We start from the raw sequence: 18,724 nt of genomic DNA, 5'->3' as shown, positions 1-18,724 counted from the left end.
GTCCCCCAGTCTGTCCCTGATCCCCTCTGTAACCCGGCCTTAGGTCCAGTCATTCACATACCCCTACACTTCGCTCACATGTATTTCCCACTCTCTTCAGTCCTGGGGCCTTCTCAACCACTCCCACCCCCTATTCTCTCCAGACCCCTTCATCCCTCCAGTAACTCTCACTGCTTTGAGTTCACCTGACCTGGGGCAGACTTGAGGGGCAGTTCAGGCCCTGCCCCCTAATGTAGTCCTCCTCTCATCCCAGGACAGCCCCTCCCTGGGCTTCCAGCCTCCAGCTGCCCTCTCCCCAGATTCTCTGAGCACTTTCCCCCCACCGCCAGGACTACAGGTACCCCTCCTTATTTGTTGGGGGGGGAAATCTGGGGCGCCTCACAAATGCCCTTCCCCCTGTCTGGCTGGGCCTCTCCAGTTATTTATTTGTTTATTTATTATTTATCTATTTATTATTATATTTAATCTCTTGGCCTCACCCAGGGATGGTCTGGCTTCCCCAGCTGGACTGGGAGGTCAGGGAGCCAGGCAAGGAGAGGGACAGCAAAGGCCATAGAAGGCTGTCCCCCACCCTACACACACACACACCCCATCTGGGGAGTGAGGGAGGAGCCTCACCCTCATCAGAGCCTGAACTCTCTGGGGAAGGGGGCACGAGAATGGGAGGGATAGCCTGCTGACCCTACACTTGGGGGGGTGAGCTGTATGAGGAGGTCCAATCATGGGGCAGGTCCCCGCCCTCCTGAGCCTTCCACTCCCACTCCAGGGAGACCGCAGAGAGGAACCTCCTCAATTCGTTTCCTATTTATTCCTCTTCTTGAGGGACCCCAGGTTCCAGGGACCGACTGAGCCCCGGACCCCACTGGGGCCTCCGGCCCACTCCGCTCCCGGGAGGAGCGCTCCCTCCCGGCCATGTCTATGCAACTCTCCCGGGCAGAGGGGCCGGGGCTGCCAGCCGCCCCACGTTGGCCGCCACTACCTCCCCCACCGCGCTTTTGCATGCCCGGGCGAGGACCGAAGCACACACCTCCACGCTCACAGGCCCTGGCCCCCTCTGCTTTAACTAAGCACACGCCTCTGCCCCATCACTAGGCGCCCAGCTCTGGGGGCAGGAGTCCTGGACTCTCCTACCTTCCCTCTCTCCCCTCAGACACAAAGGAGGGTGGAGACTGGAGGGGCCGCTGGAGCAGGGGCACTTCTCTAGGGCTTCTCAAAGCTCCAGGCCACCTGGGGAAGGGAGGCAGCAGGGATGTGGGGAAGGGAGATGGGTCGCAGAAGCAATTACGGAGGGTGTTGACCCTGTAAATAGGAACTTCCGACAGCAATAATTTTCCATGCATGCTAAGCCTTTTGGCCATATTTTGTATGAGCGCTTGGCGCTCCCCCTCCCTCCTCCTCCCCCATGTCGCACCCCAGACCCCTGTCCCTTCCTCACCTCCAGCAGTATTACTTGTAACGCAATTCAGGGATATTAAAGGGACTTTGGCCACTCACCAGTGCCTCTAGACCTTGTCATTGGGGAGGAGTGTGGGCAGGGGTAGCATCTGAGAGGTAGCTGGATTTTTTTTCCTTTTTTCCTTTTTACATTTTTTTTAAACATATTAATCCTGTTTGTTTGTTTTCTATTAATCTTGTTGATTGCAGCTAGATTTTTTTTCCACTCCATTTCCCTCCCTCTAGCCTGAATGCCCTGTAGCTGCCCCCCCCCAACCCCCACAGTGGGGAGGGGGTGGGGAGGGTAGGGGGAGGGTGTCCTTTGACATCCACAGACTCCCAGGCATTCCTCAGTCCTAAATATTCCTCAAATACTGGCGTTGCAAACTCAAAGATTTCAAGAACCAGATTAATAGTATGAATGAAACAGTTTCCTTTCATTAAGGACTGCTGGAAACGGTGACTAACAGGAGAGACTGTGTCTCACCTTAAAGAATTCAAGTTAACTCTACCTGCCAAACGAATATAACAGTGAGCTAGACTTGTCTCTTGACAGCCAGTTTACAACCCCTATTTGTTCCCCCACTTCATCCTCTGCTGCTTCAGCTGAGTCTCTGGCCGGCCCTTTTGGTCACACCTGAGCAAGTACATGCATGCCAAAAGGTCAACTTTGGCTCAGCAGGCAAAGTTGCCCCAAAACAGTAAACTGTCCCTAGAGCCAGTGAATGGCTTGTCTTCAAAAGTGTCCACGAAGATGCTCAACAGCCGATCCATCCTCCTTGCCAGCTGCCTTGGTGTTCTTTCAAAATACACATAGGTCCTTGCCTTACTAAAAATCTCACTGGGGACCATCACAGCATGCTACTCAACTGCATCCCCCCGCCTGGACCCATGGAGAGGTGAGGCCCATGTGCTCTGGGGACTGGATGTCAGGCGACGGGCCTGGAACTCCATCTCCCCTGGGGCCACCTTCTGGGATTCCTCCTTTTGTGGGCAGTACACTCAACTTTAAGACCCTCAGCCTGATGCCCGTCTGCCTCTCCGTTCGCACACCCCTGGACAGGTGGCTATAATCTGAGCAATGTGCTTTGCGACTGCAGCAATGAGAGTGGTTTGGGCCCCTGCCAGATCTCCAGTGGGGCCCTGAGGGGCCCAGGCACGTGTTGCCTTCCTTTGCCGGTCACACACTGTCGTCTGTGGCTACACACTGCTTCTGACCCAAAGTTGCATCACTTACGTCTGCTTCAGATCCAAGGGGCAGAGCCCACTCTAGACCCACATTTTATAAACATCTCATTCCCTATATTAAATCCCCTTAAAGCAGAAAGTGTTTGACACAGGGAACTGGCTGCTGAAATATTTGCTGAAAGGACTGAAGGGGAGAGCCCTCCGCTAGACCCCTAGAACATCCCCACAGAACTGGCCCACCAGAGGAGCTGCCGCCTCTTCCAAAACCAGACACGGGCATCCGGCAGCTCATGGAACTACCGAGCTCAAGAACACAGCACTATCCGTGAGACCCAAGGATCAGGAGGCCCCCACCACTGCCATTCTTTTTTTTTTTTTTTTAAGGTTTTATTCATTTAACACAGAGATAAAGAGTACAAGTAGGCAGAGCAGCATGCAGAGGGAGAGAGAGAAGCAGGCTCCCTGCCGAGCAAGGAGCCGATGCAGGACTCGATCCCAGGACCCTGGGATCATGACCCAAGCCGAAGGCAGCCGCTTAACCCACTGAGCCACCCAGGCGTCCCCCCCCCCCACCACTGCCTTTCAAACTGTCTCCTGTCTCCCACTGTGCTGGCGGCTCAACGCTGGTACACGGTTACAGAAAACCTGGGGCCTCCATGACCACCGTGCCAGCAGCCACAGACAAGGCTCTAAGAAAATGGCACCTGCCCACTTCCACCACCCACAGGAAAGCATCTAATTGGCTGAGCCGAATTCACTGTCATTATCCTTGCTGCAGGGAAGTCTGAGAGATGTAGTTTTTAACTCAAACATACAATACAGAAGGCACCCTACAGGGAGGTGGGGATGGCTGCTGGGTACCCACTATCTAGCTCCCATCCTTCCCTCCTTGACAGGCAGCCATACAATTTGGGAACCGAACATCAGCTTAAGGGGTGGTCCGGATCGGTCGAAGAGTAATCCTGTCCCCCGTGGGCTGATAAATGGGTCTCTGACTCAATTCTGGCCAATGAAGCTTGAGGAGAGGGTCACTGGAATCTTTCAGGAAAGTTCACTTCTCCTTCTTCTTTAAGAGAAAGGAAGCCAAGTCTCTCTTCTCCCTGAACTTGAACAGGGAAGCATATCATCTTGTGACCAAGAAGGCAACCAGCCTTAGCCTGATGCCCACACCCTGGACAGCAAAGCAAAGGGACGGAAAAAGCCCACATCCCAGATGACATCCCAGAGTGCCGAAAAAACTGCCCTAAAGCGCACTCGGTATGCTGCCTCGAGACTTCATGGTGTGTGACCTGAGTGTCTTTACTGTTTAAGTCAGCTGGACCAGGCCTGCTACCCATGACCCTTAGCACCTCAACTGGCCACACATTCCAGGCTGCTTTTCATAGTTCTCTCAGGGCCCTCCATGACTCAACTCTGGTTCTCCTCATACCTGTCTGGCTGCTCCACCTAGCGTCTTGGCGGACTCATGTTCCTACACCCAAGGAAGGAACCCCGTTCCTGTTCCTTCTTGTATCCTTTGCATTCCACAAGGTTCTCTCCTAGACTCTCCTCCTCTCACTGTACTCTCGTGAAATCCACGGCTTCCATTTCCACCCACAGGCGGATTAGCAGATTTACATTTTCAGTTCTAACCTCCTCTCCAAGCCGCAAATCCGTATCTGCCTGCAGGCCACCTCCTCTTCGATATCCCAAAGGCACAGACTAGCCAAATCTGAGGCTGCGATGTGCTTCCCCCACCTCCATGGATAGCACCAGCACCCATCCAGTCTTGCAGCCCAAAAACTCAGAAGTCATCTCTCCCACCTCTGTCTCCCCATCCTAGCATCCAGTCTGACACCAGCTCCTGCTGTTGTTCCTCTCCATGTTCTCAGTCCCCATCCCAGTCCACAGCTCCCATCTTCTCTTCCCTGGACCAGCCTTCTCACGGGTCTCTCTGGATCCATTCCGCCTCCCCCACCTCTTCCTCTCTTCACAGCAGCAACAGGGTTCTTTTTAAAAATGCAGGAATTTTTTTTCTGATCATTTCACTACCACCACCCCCACTTCCCTGCTTAAAACACTTCAATGTCTTCTTTTGGAGGGAGAGAGGGAGTGGAACACACTTAGGGTGACTTTTAAAGCCTTCTCTGGTGTGACTCTTTGCATCATTTCAGCTGAATCTTCAACTATGGGACCAGGTACCTCTTTTCCACAGTTTTACTCTCTCCTGCTACAGGGCCTTTGCATAAACTGTTCTCTCCACCAGTAATATATACTCCATCTGCACCACTGTCACTACCACCCTTACTAGTTAATGCCTTTTCCATCCTTCATCTCCCCTCAAGGGGTCACATGCTGTTCATCTGCAGCACTTACCATCAGTGTACACTTTTCCATTAATCCATGTGATTATTTGGTCATCATCTGTCTCCTCCACTAGACTGTAAACTTCATGAGACTGAGAGCAAAGAGTCTTTTTGCTCATCACTAAATCCTCTAGATCTAGCACAATGCCTAGCCAATAGCAGATGAATGATAATTATTTTTTAATGAACTATATACATTTAAGTCATAATCAATAATGGTGGCTTATGCTTTAAAAAAAAAAAAATTGTCTCTGTCCCTCATGGCCATAGCTGATTGGTTCAAATGTGGGCCTCTGGCTAGAATTTGGAAATTTCCTGTCTTCATCTCTCTGAGTCATAAGACCAGCTAGTTATTCATCATTATCCCTTCTCTCTTTCCTTGGTAAGAGCACTCCAATTTTAGCTAAGCACACTGCCACATAGAATGAAAACTACATATCCCAGCTGCCTTTGTGGCCAGGGGTGGCCATGGGACCAACTTCTGACCAAACACATGCCAGGAAAAATGTTATATGGGACTTCTGAGACAGCCCCCTAAAAGGGGGGAGGTCGTGTCCTCTTGCTTTTCCATGTTTCTACCCCCTTTCAGGTGGGCACTTCAGCCTCAATCTTTTCCAGAAGGTGACTTTGAGAGTAAAAGCCCGACTCTAAAAGGATGGAGTAGACAGATAGAAAGGGTCTGTGCCCCCAGCAACCATGAAGCCACCACCCAACCCCAGATTTCCTGTTTCCAGACTGTTTTCCATGAAAGGTTACGCTTTAGTGTATTTTAAACCTCTCTTGTCAGGCTTCTCTTGCTAAAAGCCAAATATAATCCCCACTGACAGCCACGTTCCTGTCATGTGGAGGTAATCCCTCTGCCAAGTGAGGGACACAGTCTCTGAACCCACTTTTCCCTGAGGCCCAGATTCACCTTGCTGTCAAGAGAGCCAAATGTCCCCATTTTTATTAAGCTAATTCACATTGGCTTTCCTCACTTGCAAACAAGAATCTTGGCTAATACATCAAGATGAGTCTAGAAGTGCAAGCACGGAGAGACCTTCAAGATCTATTATTAATTCAAAATGTAATCAAATGGCTCATATTTATTGAGCCTTTACAGCATGTTGGGCACTGTTCTAAGGACCTTACCTACATCATCTGTTTTCATTCTTCCAACAACCCTACGAATTAGGTGCCCTTCTTTTGGCCATGTTGCAGGTTAGGAAACTGAGGCACAGACAGACAACTGGCCCCAGGTCATGCATCTAGCAAGAGATGGGTCATTTTAACCCAGGCAAGGGGCAGAACTCTTGGGGATGACCTGTGAAACTGCCCCTTTGCCGTGGTTTTGCCCCCTTGTCTCCTCGCCCACCCCCCAGCCCTGGTAGCAGAGCCGGAGACTTGAGTGCAGGCCATTCCTCTGGGAGGTGATTCCAGGAACCAGGAGCAAGAAGAATAAGACAGAGCGGGTGTTAGTGAGCTTACCACTGCAACAACATGGCTGTGGACTGCTGGTCTTTAAAAGGGGTCTGGAAAGTTCCAAATGGTCTGGAACACCTCTCACAATTGTCCGCCTGTGACAATGGAAAACTGGCTTTACTCACCAGCTCTTGTCCCCATCAGTGAACACCTTAACATCTCTGGAATGTGCTTGTGAAGGAGCAAAGCTCCCACAGGGAAGGAAAATGTGGATGACACAGGGGCTGGGGCTGAGAAGCCAGCAGAGCTTGGAAAGCACCTCCCACCACAACATCCGTGGAAATCAAAGGTGGGCCGAGAGGACTGGACACTGACACCCAGGCTTTTACTCCCCACTTTCCTCATCAACAAACCTCACATCTGTCCGGATGTCCACCCACCCCTGAGCGCCTCCAGGTGGCTCAAAGGAGGCTGACCTCAGGGATGTGACTGACTGGTCTCCTCTGGGCCAACCCCAGTCGTCATCCCAGTGGGTGACAGGCTCCAGCACCCATGCTTAAACAGCTCAGACACGGCCTGTCCCTGGAGAACATAATTAACCCTGACTCAAGTGATCCCAATCAGACTGGAGAGAAAAGCTTTAATTCCATCATTGCTGGAAGGAAGTGGGTGGGGGTCTCTCTTCTGGATGTGAACTGCTCTGGACTGAGATTGTGTCCCCCTAAAATTCACATGTGGAAGCCTAATCCTCAGTGCGATGGCATGTGGAGGTGGGAGGCAGGGCCCTCATGAATGTGATGAGTGTCCCTACAGGCAGAGAGCCCAGAGAGCTCCTCGACCTGCCCCCACAGGAGAGCAGCAAGAAGACAGCAGTCTGTGAACCAGGAAGAGGTTCACCACTCCTTGATCTCGGACTTCCGGCCCCCAAGACTGTGGAAAATAAATGTTTATTGTGTAAGCAACCCCAGTCTATGGTATTTTGGTATAATGCCCCAAGCTAAGACATAAGCGGGGAAGGAGGTTGCCGCGGTTGGCGCCGGCAGTCATCTTGTGACAAGGAGAAGCAGTTGAGGTGTGAAGCTGCCTCAAGACCCCACGGAGAGGGGGTTTCTTCAGCAGGCACTGAAGCTGCAGAGGACAGAGGCAAAGTTTCTGTCTAAAATAAGAACAAGAAACTCAAGGGTTGGTAGAAATGACAAAGAGAAGATGAAGAGGAAAACAGAAAGAGAGAATGGACCAAGCAACATGGCAGGATCCTGGACGTAGAAATGGACAAGAGTATTTCAGGGGTGGGGGAATCTAAAATGTAATGTTCCTTTTTTTTTTTAAGATTTTATTTATTATTTATTCAACAGACAGAGATCACAAGTAGGCAGAGAGGCAAGCAGAGAGAGAGGAAGAGAAGCAGGCTCGCTGCAGAGCAGAGAACCTGATGCAGGGCTCAGTCCCAGGACTCCGGGATCATGACCTGAGCTGAAGGCAGAGGCATTAACCCACTGAGCCACCCAGGCACTGTGTAATGTTCCTTTTATGGCACAGAAATCCTTTCCTCTTCCCAAACACTCAGAAAAGTCGTCCGTAGACCCAAATGCCTGCTGAATGAAATTCTTTGTCAAAAATGAAAGGGGAGGAGTAGAGAGCCCAGGGGCAGGATGGGGAGAGCAGGTAGTCAGGGACTTTAGCTGCAGACAACAAACCTGGACTCTGGCTGGTGTGGACAGAAAAGGAATTTATTGATGTCCTGCCCCTAATTCCCTTGGACCACCTCTGAGTTCACACTGAAAGCAGGCAGCTTCATCTTCTGGGTCCTCAGATGATGCCTTAGTTTGAGCACAGAGCAGCCAGTCGAGGGGGAAGTGTAACAACTCAGGCCACCCTCCACCAATGAAGGACAGGAGTCAGTGAATATATACCCAGCCCCTGTCCCTCGGGGGGACAATTCTGATGCACGATGCATAATGCTTCTTCAGAGAAGCCCTAGCAGGAGTGAGCCCCACTTGCCCACCACGTTAACCTGCTCATCAGTGTACCCTTTATTGGCATTTCTCCCTTCCCCAGTACTTCCTGACATCGCCTCCTACAGTGATGTGTGTTCCAAAGATGGCCACAACAACACCTCCCACCCACAAGCTCTTTTAGAACCTTGCTATTCCTTCCATCAAGAGACGGAGTTTCTGTCCCCTTCCCTTAAGCCGGGGGGTGGGGGGAACACTTGTGACAGCTCCCTCAAATAGAACACTGCAGAAATGATGCTATATGACTTCTAAGACGAGACTGGAAAAGGCCATGAAGTTTCTGCCAGGTTCTCTTAGGACACTCACTCTTAGAAGCCAGCCGCCATGCTATGTGGAAGCCCAGGCCACATGGAGAGGCCACATGTGGGCGTCCCTACACCTACCGACCAGGCAGTACCAGCAACAGATAGGTAACGGAAGTCACCTCCAGATGCTTCCAGCTCCGGCCATCAAGTCACTCCCCACTGTTGAGTCACCTGGATGATGGCCCAGACATTGTGGAGAAGAGACAAGCTGTCCCCACTGTGCTCTGTCTGAATTCTTGACCCACAGACTCTGGGGGGATAAAGTGATTATTTTATGCCTCTACATTTTGGAGTGGTTGGTTCTACAGCAGTAATAACTGGAACTTTCTCCAAATAAACTACCTGCACACAGTCCCTGTCTCTGCGTCTACTTTTGGGAGAATCCAAATGAAAACACAAGGATATTGCATAGATGTCAGAACCTCTCCAACTTCCAGTTCCAGGCTTCCATTGGCCCCCGTGGAAGGTCCTTCATCTTACCTCCAGGGAGAGGCTTGTCTCCATCATTGGTGAAAGGACAGATGGGCCAGTATAAAGGAACTGCTGATTGGGCAGGTCTGGCCAGATCCTCTCTCCTCCATCTACACCACCAGGGCAACTGCCCCCCAACAGAGTTCTGAGAGTGGGGAAAGAAGGTTCCCCACAGGAAAACTAGGCTACAGTTAGCTTTGGGGCAGGGTGTTTTTGGGTTTGGGGTTGTTTTTTTTTTTTTATTTTTTGTTTGTTTAAGATTTGTTTGAAATTTGTAAGAAGATTTGTAAGAAGAAGAAATTTGTAAGATTTGTAAGATTTGTTTGCATGAATGTGCAAGGGGAGGGACAGAGGGAGAGAGAGAGAGAGAATCCCAAGCAGACTCCCCACTGAGTGTGGAGAGCCTGCCTGCTCCCAGGGGCTGGATCTCATGATCCTGAGATCATGACCTGAGCCAAAATCAAGAGTTGGATGCTTAACTGACTGGGCCACCCAGGCACCCCCAGACCTTGCTAGTTCTGCTCAGCAATCAGGGGCCATGAACTTCAGGGGACAATAGACCCTCCTGAGCACAGAAGTTAGTGCCAACTAACCTAAGTCAATTATGTTTATTCCACTCCCTGCCCAAGAGCCTTTTACTCATATCTCTTTGGCAAGAATTATATCACCTATCCATGCTCAAAATGATCCTTGGCAAGGGGAGTGGAGGGGTAAAGGATAATTGGTTAAGCTTTCTTCACTCTTAAAAAGAAGCACAAAGGGATGTCCTAAGTTCTGCTCCGAACGTTGTTGTACAGCGATGTGATGCTCAGTGCTACAGCAGCCATCTTGGGACTGCAAGGGGGCAAGCTCTAGGATTAAAATCGAAAACACAGAGGATGAAAAACTAAGAACCTACCGCCTACAATGGCAGATGGGACATTATACAAAGCACGGAGCACTTATACAAACCTTCACAATTCACACCCATACCGACTTTGGGTGACAGGTAGTATTGCTCATCAGAAAGGGTTATGAGTTCAGGTATGGAAAGTATCAGTAACTAGCCCATGTCGCAGCCTCCCCTCCCGACAGTGGGTACCATCTCTGGCTTTCTCCAGCTAAGAGGGTGACAGGCATTCCCATGCAGATGCCAACCAGGGTGAAGAGGAGGAAAACCAAACCAAATAAACCTATATTTACCAGATATGCCTGTTTTCAACCAGGTATGATGCTGTCCAACCTCCTTGCCTTTGTTCAAGCTGTGCTTGTGTCTGGAACGTCCTTCATGTCTACCTTCCATTCAACACTAACCAAGTGCCACGTACCTTTCTAAACCCTAAGTGTGTTACTCTCATTTACTCCCCCTGGCAATCCAGAGAAGAAACTGAGGCAAGAGAAGGTGAGTTACCCCCCCCACACGCGCACACACAAACACACGCACACCCTCTCAAGTCACATGATTTAGTAGGTGGTGGAGTCAGGATTCAAATCCATGCCATTTAAGCGACTCCAAAGCCTACACCTGCTTCTTTCCTCTCCCTTTCCAGGACCAAGCCACTTTCCAATTTGAATCCCTCTCCCCAGGGAGTGTTTCCTCAGGCTCTCAGTCAAAAAGGGCCTCTCCTTCAGCACTCTGGGTGTTCATGATAAAACCAGTCACTTTCCTTGGTTACTGGTCTTGGAAGCACGGATTTGTCCCCCACTCTGCCCTCCATCAGCCATTATCTCCAAATGTTCCACCATCTCCCCACACCTTCTTAACAGAAGAGAACGCTGAGGCTCAGAGAGGTTAAGCAACTTGCCTGAGACCACACAGCTAGGAAGTGGCCAAATGGGATCCAAACCCTGGCAAATCTGTGCCAAAGTCCTAATGTTGCCATAGATGCTGATAAACACATGGAATTTAAACCAGGAGCCTCTGCCTACCTCCCCTTGGCCCCAGAGGACGCTGGGTGCTGAACCCCGGCCTCAGAGGACTTTGAATGGGAGAGACTGGGGCTGGCACTCAGTATATCTGGACCCAAGGCACCACCACCCACCCCACCCCACCCACTCCGCAGCCTCAGTGTCCACATCTGTAGGCTGGGTTACAGGCTCAGATGGCTTTCATTTTCAGCTGCCCTACCTTGGACAAGCAGTTAAATAATTCTGTCCCTAAAACCTCCGTCTTAGTGGTGCTACGAGGATGCGATGTGTGCATGTTTAGGGCTGTGCCCACACATTGTCAGCAGCATTCCAGAAGGCTCCCTGTGACAGTCACTTTGGCTGAAAAGAGGCAGCCAGCAGTGAGGTACAGAATGTACTTTGAAGTGAGACACCCTGAATTTGAACCCTGCCTGGCTCAGCCACTTATTAGCTCCGTGACCTTGGGTGAATCACTTAAAGCTCACTGTGCCTCAGTCTTCCAATCTGTAAAAGGGTAATAATAATCACACTTATCTCGCGGGGTTGTTTGGAGACTGAAATAAGTTAATATACACACAAAGGCTTCCGAACAGCGCCTGACAACACAGAATCGTAGTTTTAAATCACCTCCTTGGCTCTTCCAGCTACTGTTCCGACGGACGGCCGGGGCAGCCGAGCACCGCGGGTTTTGCCAACTCATCCTCGCTGGGCAGGTCCGGCCGCCCCTCCCCGCCCCCCCCCCTCGTCCCCGCCCCCGCCCCCGCCGGGGGCCTGAGTCACCAGGGCCTCCGCGTCAGCCGCGCCCCTCCCGCCCCACAACCTGCGGACTCACCCTGAGTCAGCCCGCCGGGCGCTTCCACTGCGGGACGCGGCGCGGTGGAGGGGAGGCTGCGGGGCGCCCCCAGGCGGACAGCCCGAGTCCCGCGCGGGCCGCCCCGCGCAGGCCGCGGGGAGCGCGGGGCCGGACCACTCCCGGGTGGAGGAGACGCGCGCTCGCCCCGGCTGCCGCCCCCGCCGCCTGCGCGGAGTGGTACGGCCCGGCCCGCGTTAAAGCTCGCGGGCGGCGCGGCGGCGGCGGCGGCAGCTGGCGGCGGAGGAGCCATGGGGCTGCGCGCGGGAGGAGCACTGGGCAGGGCCGGGGCCGGGGCCGGGATCGGCCGAGGGGCGCCTGGGGGATCCGGGCCCAGCGGCAGCTCGCAGGGCGGCAGCATCCATTCGGGCTGCATCGCCGCGGTGCACAATGTGCCGCTGAGCGTGCTCATCCGGCCGCTGCAGTCCGTGCTGGACCCGGCCAAGGTGCAGAGCCTCGTGGACACGATCCGGGTGAGGCCCCGGGAGGCGGGCTGGAGGGAGGGCTCCGCAGGAGGGAGGTCACACTGGACGCGAGACCGCACTGGTTCCAGGCGCTGCGCCGGAGCCCGGCATTTGCTCTGTGACCTTGAGCAAGGGGCTGGTCTTCTCTGGACCTCTGTTTCCTCTATTGGACTGGCAGGAGATTGGTGGAGATAATTTAAAAAACGATCGCTAACTCTATTTATAAAGATAGACCTTGCAGTGCCCAGGAGCTGTTTCAAGTGCCTAAGCTTCATGCCAGCCCTGTGAGGTAGATGCTACTACTACCCCTCTTTCACAGACGAGGAAACTGAGGCACGGGAGGGTTTTTTTGTTTTGTTTTGTTTTTTTCCTTTAAGTAACTTGTCCAAGGTTAGGTAGTTTGAAAGTGGCAGAGTGGCTCCAGCGCCCAGCTGCATGGCCACCACACTCTGGAGTTAAGCCGTGCTGTCATTTCTGGCAGTCACAGTTCGTGGCAGTGGGACTGGACATGTCATGCCTGCTGGGAGGCACTTGCTGGAACGGGACCTGGGAAAGGACAGGGGTCAGCCTCATCATTGAGGGAGGGTGTTGAAGAATGGGGAAGTGATCCTGGCAGGAACTTTATGGGGGAAAAGAACGTGTGTCCGCTTAGGCCTGCATGGGATCACGTCACCTTTCCCCATCAGACCCTTGGTGGCTCCGTGAGACTCCCAAGTCCCCTCCGGACCCCTCTGCAGCTCCCCAGAATGGTGTTCAGCCCTAGGGTTTGTACCACTGTACCTTTTGCGAGGAACTGCTGCCCCAGATAGCCACAGGGCCTGCTCGCTCTCTTGGTTCAGGCCTCTGCCCCCTCTCTGCCCTTGCTAACACTGTCCTGGCCTCTCAAGATTTCCCCTTGAACCCGAGCTATTTCTCCATAAAGCACTTCTGTCCACCTGACCTATAGATTTGTGTTTTATTGTCTGTCCTCCCCACCTCAGGTCTGCTGCACAAGAGCAGGGACTTTGGTCATATCCTGGCTGTTTCCTCAGCACTGACTAGCGTGATGTCTGGCTTTTCCTGGAGGATCCACCCCTGAGCCTTTGCACAGGCTTCTGCCACCCGCCCTGCCAGGAACTCTTCCATCTCTTCTTTACTGTTTCTAACTCCTTCTTGGTCTTGCTGTCCAGTGTCAGTGTCTTCCCTGACGCCCCCTACCGGGTTAGACACCTGCATGCTCCCCAGCACAGCTCTGATCCCACTGGGTTTGAATGGCCTGTTTAGACACCTGTCTTCCATGCTTGAACCATATGCCAGGTGAGGGCAAGAACCAAGCCTGCCTTTGCTTAACCATATGTATTCATTTTCTATGGCAACTGTAACAAATTACCAGGAACCAGTGGCTTAAAACAATACAAATGTATTAGTTCATAATTCTATAATTCAGAAGTCCAAAATGTGTCTCAGGGGGCTAACATCAAGGTGTCAGCATGGGCCGCATTCCTTCTGGAGGCTTTTGGGGAGAATCCCTTTCCTTACCTTTCCCAGCTTCTAGTTCTTTGGCTCATGGCTTCTTTCCCCCATCTTCAAAGCCAGCGACATCAGACCTCCTCTTTTGCCTTTTCCATTTTCAGGGATGCCAGTGATTACATTCAGCCCAGAATAATCTCTCCATCTCAGAACCTTAACTTCATTCCATCTGCAAAGTCCCCTTTACCTTCCCAGGCTCCAGGGATTAGGATGTGGACATTTTGGGGGGGCCATGACTCCACCCACCCACCACTGTCCCCCTGGTGCCCAGCACAAGGCCTGTCCAGCACCGGCCCCTTGTTCATACCCCGCTGCCGGACAGGCTGTGCTCTGCACCTCACAGGCATCAGCTCCGTGACTCTTCACCTGCAGCCCCATCGAGCATCCGCACCTATTTTGCAGATGAGGAGTGGTGCTCAGAGCGCTGAGCCCATTTGCTCTGGGTGTCCCGTGGCTCAGCGGAGGAGCTGAAATTTAGATGCGGGTGTTTTGGGGTCCAGAGTACCCTCCTGTCCCTACTGGGCCTTACTGTTTACTCATCATTTCTGGAATAAATGGATAAATGAATCCATCAAATAAGCATAATAAAAGAGAACCCCGGGAGGGGGCTGCCTGGTGGCTCAGTGGGTTAAGCCTTTGCCTTCGGCTCAAGTCATGATCTCAGGGTCCTGGGATCGAGCCCTGCATTGGGCTCTCTGCTCAGCAGGGAGCCTGCTTCCCCCTCTCTGTCTCTGCCTGCCTCTCTGCCCACTTGTGATCTCTTTCTCTCTGTCAAATAAATAAAATCTTGAAGAAAAAAAAAAAAAAAGCGAACCCATGGGCCAGTGGAGGGAAGCCTTCTAGGCAGCTCTCGCCTAATGTGGTCTCCCCACTGTGCTCCATCCCCTACCCCGCCCTACCTCAGGCTTTACCCACCCTGTACCTGGCTGCTTAGGCCCCTGACAGGAAGTCAGCCTAGATTCTCTTCTTTCTCTTCTCACATTCAGCCTTTCTGCCAGTCTTCTCAGAGTTGCCACCATGTTCCGAACCTGTCTGCCTCTCCCCGTCCTGTCCACATCCTCATCCAGGACCAGCATCTTCTGCCGGATACCTTCGAAGGCCTCACCTTGGTTTCCCCTTTGTCCATCCCATCAAACTGCTCTCTCATGACACCTTTCTAGAAGGGTCATCAAATCATGTCACCTTTTCACTGTTTAAAACACTCCAGGGCCAACCCACTGCTCTTAGAAACCAACCTGCACAGCGTGGCTCCTGCTGACGTTTCTGACCTCTTACACTCCTCAACCTCGAGTCCAGTGTGATCACAGTGGCCTCCTTGCCCTGCCTCCGGCGTGGTGAACTTGTTCTGGCCTCAGGTCTTTCGCATTTGCTCTTCCCTCTGCCTGGAATGCTGTTCCCTCCGGTAGTGCAGAGCATACATTATTGAGCACTTTCCATGTGCCAAGCGTTGTTCAGAGTGCTTTACATATGTTAGTTCATGTAACTCAACAGCTCTATGAGGTGGGTCTCCTGTCTTCGTCCCTATTTGATAGACGGGGCAGCAGAGGCACAGAGATTCATTGTCAAAGATCACGTACCAGTTAAGTAGCAGACCTGAGATTTGAACCTAGGCAGTCGGGGTCTGACTCTAAACATTCCACCTGTCTCTCTTCCCAGGCCGACTCCTCTGCGTTCGGTCTCTGCTTCCTTGTCACCTCAGAGAGGCCTCATGGACCCCCATCCCTGGCCCATCAGCCTGTGTCACTGTCCTCATAGCATAGATCACTCCAACTCTCACTCTTTTCATTCCATCTGCCCCACTGGACCGGAGTCCCATGAAGGCAGGGGCTGTGTCTTTCCCATTCTGCCTCTGCTTTGTTCCCAGAGTCTAGAACAAGGCCAAACAGATAGTGTGTATATGGTATAATAATAAACTGATAAATGTTTAACAACCTGGTCTCTAGGGGGAAAAAAAGCCCTGATTGGTAGCATCTGCTCATTTCCCTGATGTAAATCACCATGGCTGATTTTCAAGCTACCGAGTTGATGAAAACCAGCACACAAAATTCCTGAATATTTAACAGTTGCCTCTCACAAGCCAGCGGGAGCTGGCAAATACCCTGTAGGAGCTCAGCGCAGGTTAACGGAGTCTGCGTCACAAACTGCCAAGCCTTGTGCCGTGCTCACTGACACTGTGCCCTCTTCTCCAGGAGGATCCAGACAGTGTCCCCCCTATTGACGTCCTCTGGATCAAAGGGGCCCAGGGCGGTGACTACTTCTACTCCTTCGGGGGCTGCCACCGCTATGCAGCCTACCAGCAGCTGCAGCGAGAGACCATCCCTGCCAAACTTGTCCAGTCCACCCTCTCGGACCTCAGGGTGTACCTGGGCGCATCTACCCCGGACTTACAATAGCAGCCTCCTAGGCACCACCCAACACTCCTAAGAGCCCAGAAGACACACCCAGCCTCTGGGGGGGCTGGACCATGCAGGAAGCAGTCAGGGGCGCCTTCTCTGTGCCCAGGGGGAGGTATGACTCTGAGCACCTGTTTCACGAGCTGCAAGACCTTGGACTCGTTCCTGAACCATGTGGGAGCCCCAGATCCCACTGCTGTGGAAATGGGGTCCTGTCTTTGCCCTCGAGGTATTCTTGAGAGAATGAAAAGGAAAAGAAGTTGGGTTTGGAGAGCCACCTGTTCCTGGCTCCAGATTCCCAAGGACAAGGCTCCTATGTTTTCATCCGTGTATTTCCCATTATGTGGAACACGTTCAGCCACAAGTAAGGGAAAGCCTAGGTTACAGTGGCTTAAACAAAGAGAATTCTGGAGACAGGTGGTATTGGTTCCGCACCACCAGCGAAGGCAGGGCTCATATCTCTGATTCTTTTTGGCCTTCCCCTCGTTGCTTGTTACTTCATGGTCAAAGATGGCTGCTATGCCTCCAGGAATCCTGGATGTGTTCAAGGAAGAAAGGTGTGGGGACTGGGGGGGAGAATGGCCAAGCCAGCTGTCGACTTCTATCATGAAGTCAGTCCTTTCTCAAAAGAGCTATTTCCTGTTCTGTCCCCCTGCATATTTCTACTTAGGTCTCCTTGGCCCAAACCAGTTATTGCCACCCCTGGCTGCAAAGAAAGCTAAGGTGGTAGGGAACAGAATTGTTATAATTAGTAGACCATTCATCTCCTGGGACTGACACACCACTTCCTAAAATAAAATTGGAATCCCACTACCAAAAGAGAGAGAAGGAATTGTGTACCGGTTAGTCTTTGCTGTGTAACAGACCATCTCCAGACGTGACCACTAACGGCACGTCATTCATTTGCCTACAGTTCTATGGGTTTGCAATTTGGCCTGGGCACACTGGGACAGTTGTGCTGGTTCTGCCCAGTGTCACTCCCAAGGCTGCATGCACTCAGCTGTTACCTCGGATAGGGCTGGATGGTCTAAGGTGGCCCCACTCGCTTGTCTGGCATTTGGCAGGCCTAAGGCTGGGTGACTTGGTCCTTGTCCATGCAGTCTCTCCAGCAGGTTTACTCAGGCTTATAGACATGGCTTCAGAATATCACGAGAGAAAAAGTAGAAGCTGCAAGGTTTCTTGAGTCCTAGGCCCAGAATTGGTACAACATCCCTTGCAAAGTTCTTTTGATCAGAGCAAATCATACAGCTGGCCTGGATTCAAGGGGCGGCAAAACCACCTCTTACTGGGAGAAACCACAGAGAATTGGTGGCATTTTTTCATCAATCACAAATGGTTGCATAGAGGCAAAATACCGTTTCTCTCTTTTTGCTCCGGGCCTTGATCTGACTGAGCTGAAGTCACTAAGACATTGTCCTGGCCCTTAAATCTACAGGAGGAGGTGATGGGGCAGGTGGATCTCTCCCAGAGCCGGGCCTGGGCTCTACCAGGGGCATCTGTCATGGTCTGTGTGGTGAGATAGGGGTAGGCCAGATGAGACATTCCAAAGGGGTTTCTGGAAACAAGAGTCCTGGGTGAAGGGAAGAGTGACAGGGAGGGTGCAAAGTGACACAGGCCTTGCTCTCACTGTCCTGCTAAGGGACCTCCGTCCCTGGATGTTTTCCAAGCCTCCGTTTCCCCAGCTTAGTAACCAAGACAACAGCTTTCCCACCCATTTTCTGTCCCAGGGAAAGATGACTGAGGTGACCAATTTAATGTAAATGAATGTAGTCCTAAATGCAGCGTTATATCCAGGACATCGTTGGGAAAACTGGAGATCTGAATAAGGTCTGGATTTTACTTAATAATAACATAAAAATGTCAGTCTCTTCATTTTGACAAACGTACATGTAAAAGGTAAAGCGATGGTGGGGTAGGCTGGGTGCAGAATTTGCACTCTTTACTCTCTTCGCAACTTTTCTGTAGATCAAAAATCACTCCCAAATAAAAGCTTATTTAATAAAAATGAGGGAGTGTAATTGCTTCAGACTGCCGGTTTAGGTTCTCAAACAGGTTTGCTAAAACACGGACGGCTGGGCCCTACCCCCAGAGTCTCTAATTTAGCAGGTCCAGAGTGGGGCTTGTGGATTTGCTCTTCTAAGGAGTTTCCGGAGCTGCTCCTGCTGCTGCTGTCCAGGAACCACAATGCAGACTGAGGCCATGATTTTCAAATATGGTGACACCCCCTCCACCCATATTGGGCTGAGTTACAGGATTAGCCCATGTTACAGGATTAGCTTGTGCACCCACCTGTTCGTTGTAGGACATTGGACAAGCCCCTCCCTGGAGGTTTTTTCCAAGCTGTCAAATGGACTGTCTACCCCTGAGATTTGTACCAAGGGTCAGGAAGCTGAGGGCAGGTTTTGTAAACTGCCGTCACGAGATGCCACTGGTTCATGTGAGTGATTACCTCCTCCTGACCC

The 18,724-nt window shown here is 51.9% G+C and overlaps 2 protein-coding genes across 2 annotated transcripts in view; one reads left to right on the top strand and one right to left on the bottom strand.

The window, feature by feature from the left end:
• The window catches only part of LOC116868781 (atherin-like), a 69,747-nt gene extending 57,598 nt beyond the window's left edge, over positions 1–12,149 (bottom strand). Inside the window, exon 1 of the mRNA XM_032859421.1 lies at positions 11,879–12,149. Within this exon, the coding sequence (XP_032715312.1) occupies positions 11,879–12,149 (271 nt within the window). The remainder of the gene's footprint in view (positions 1–11,878) is intronic.
• SRXN1 (sulfiredoxin 1) lies at positions 12,042–18,270 on the top strand. Its single transcript, XM_032858990.1, has 2 exons — positions 12,042–12,369; positions 16,059–18,270. Exons 1-2 carry the CDS (start codon positions 12,148–12,150, stop codon positions 16,260–16,262), a joined length of 426 nt encoding a protein of 141 aa, XP_032714881.1. The 5' UTR covers positions 12,042–12,147; the 3' UTR covers positions 16,263–18,270.
• Positions 18,271–18,724: the final 454 nt, after the last annotated feature.

This window comes from Lontra canadensis, unplaced genomic scaffold (genome assembly GCF_010015895.1).
Source record: "Lontra canadensis isolate GAN:19392208 unplaced genomic scaffold, GSC_riverotter_1.0 scaffold16, whole genome shotgun sequence".
NCBI classification, from domain to species: Eukaryota; Metazoa; Chordata; class Mammalia; order Carnivora; family Mustelidae; genus Lontra; species Lontra canadensis.
Note: the sequence above shows the minus strand (reverse complement) of the source record. Positions and strands in the feature narration are given on the sequence as shown.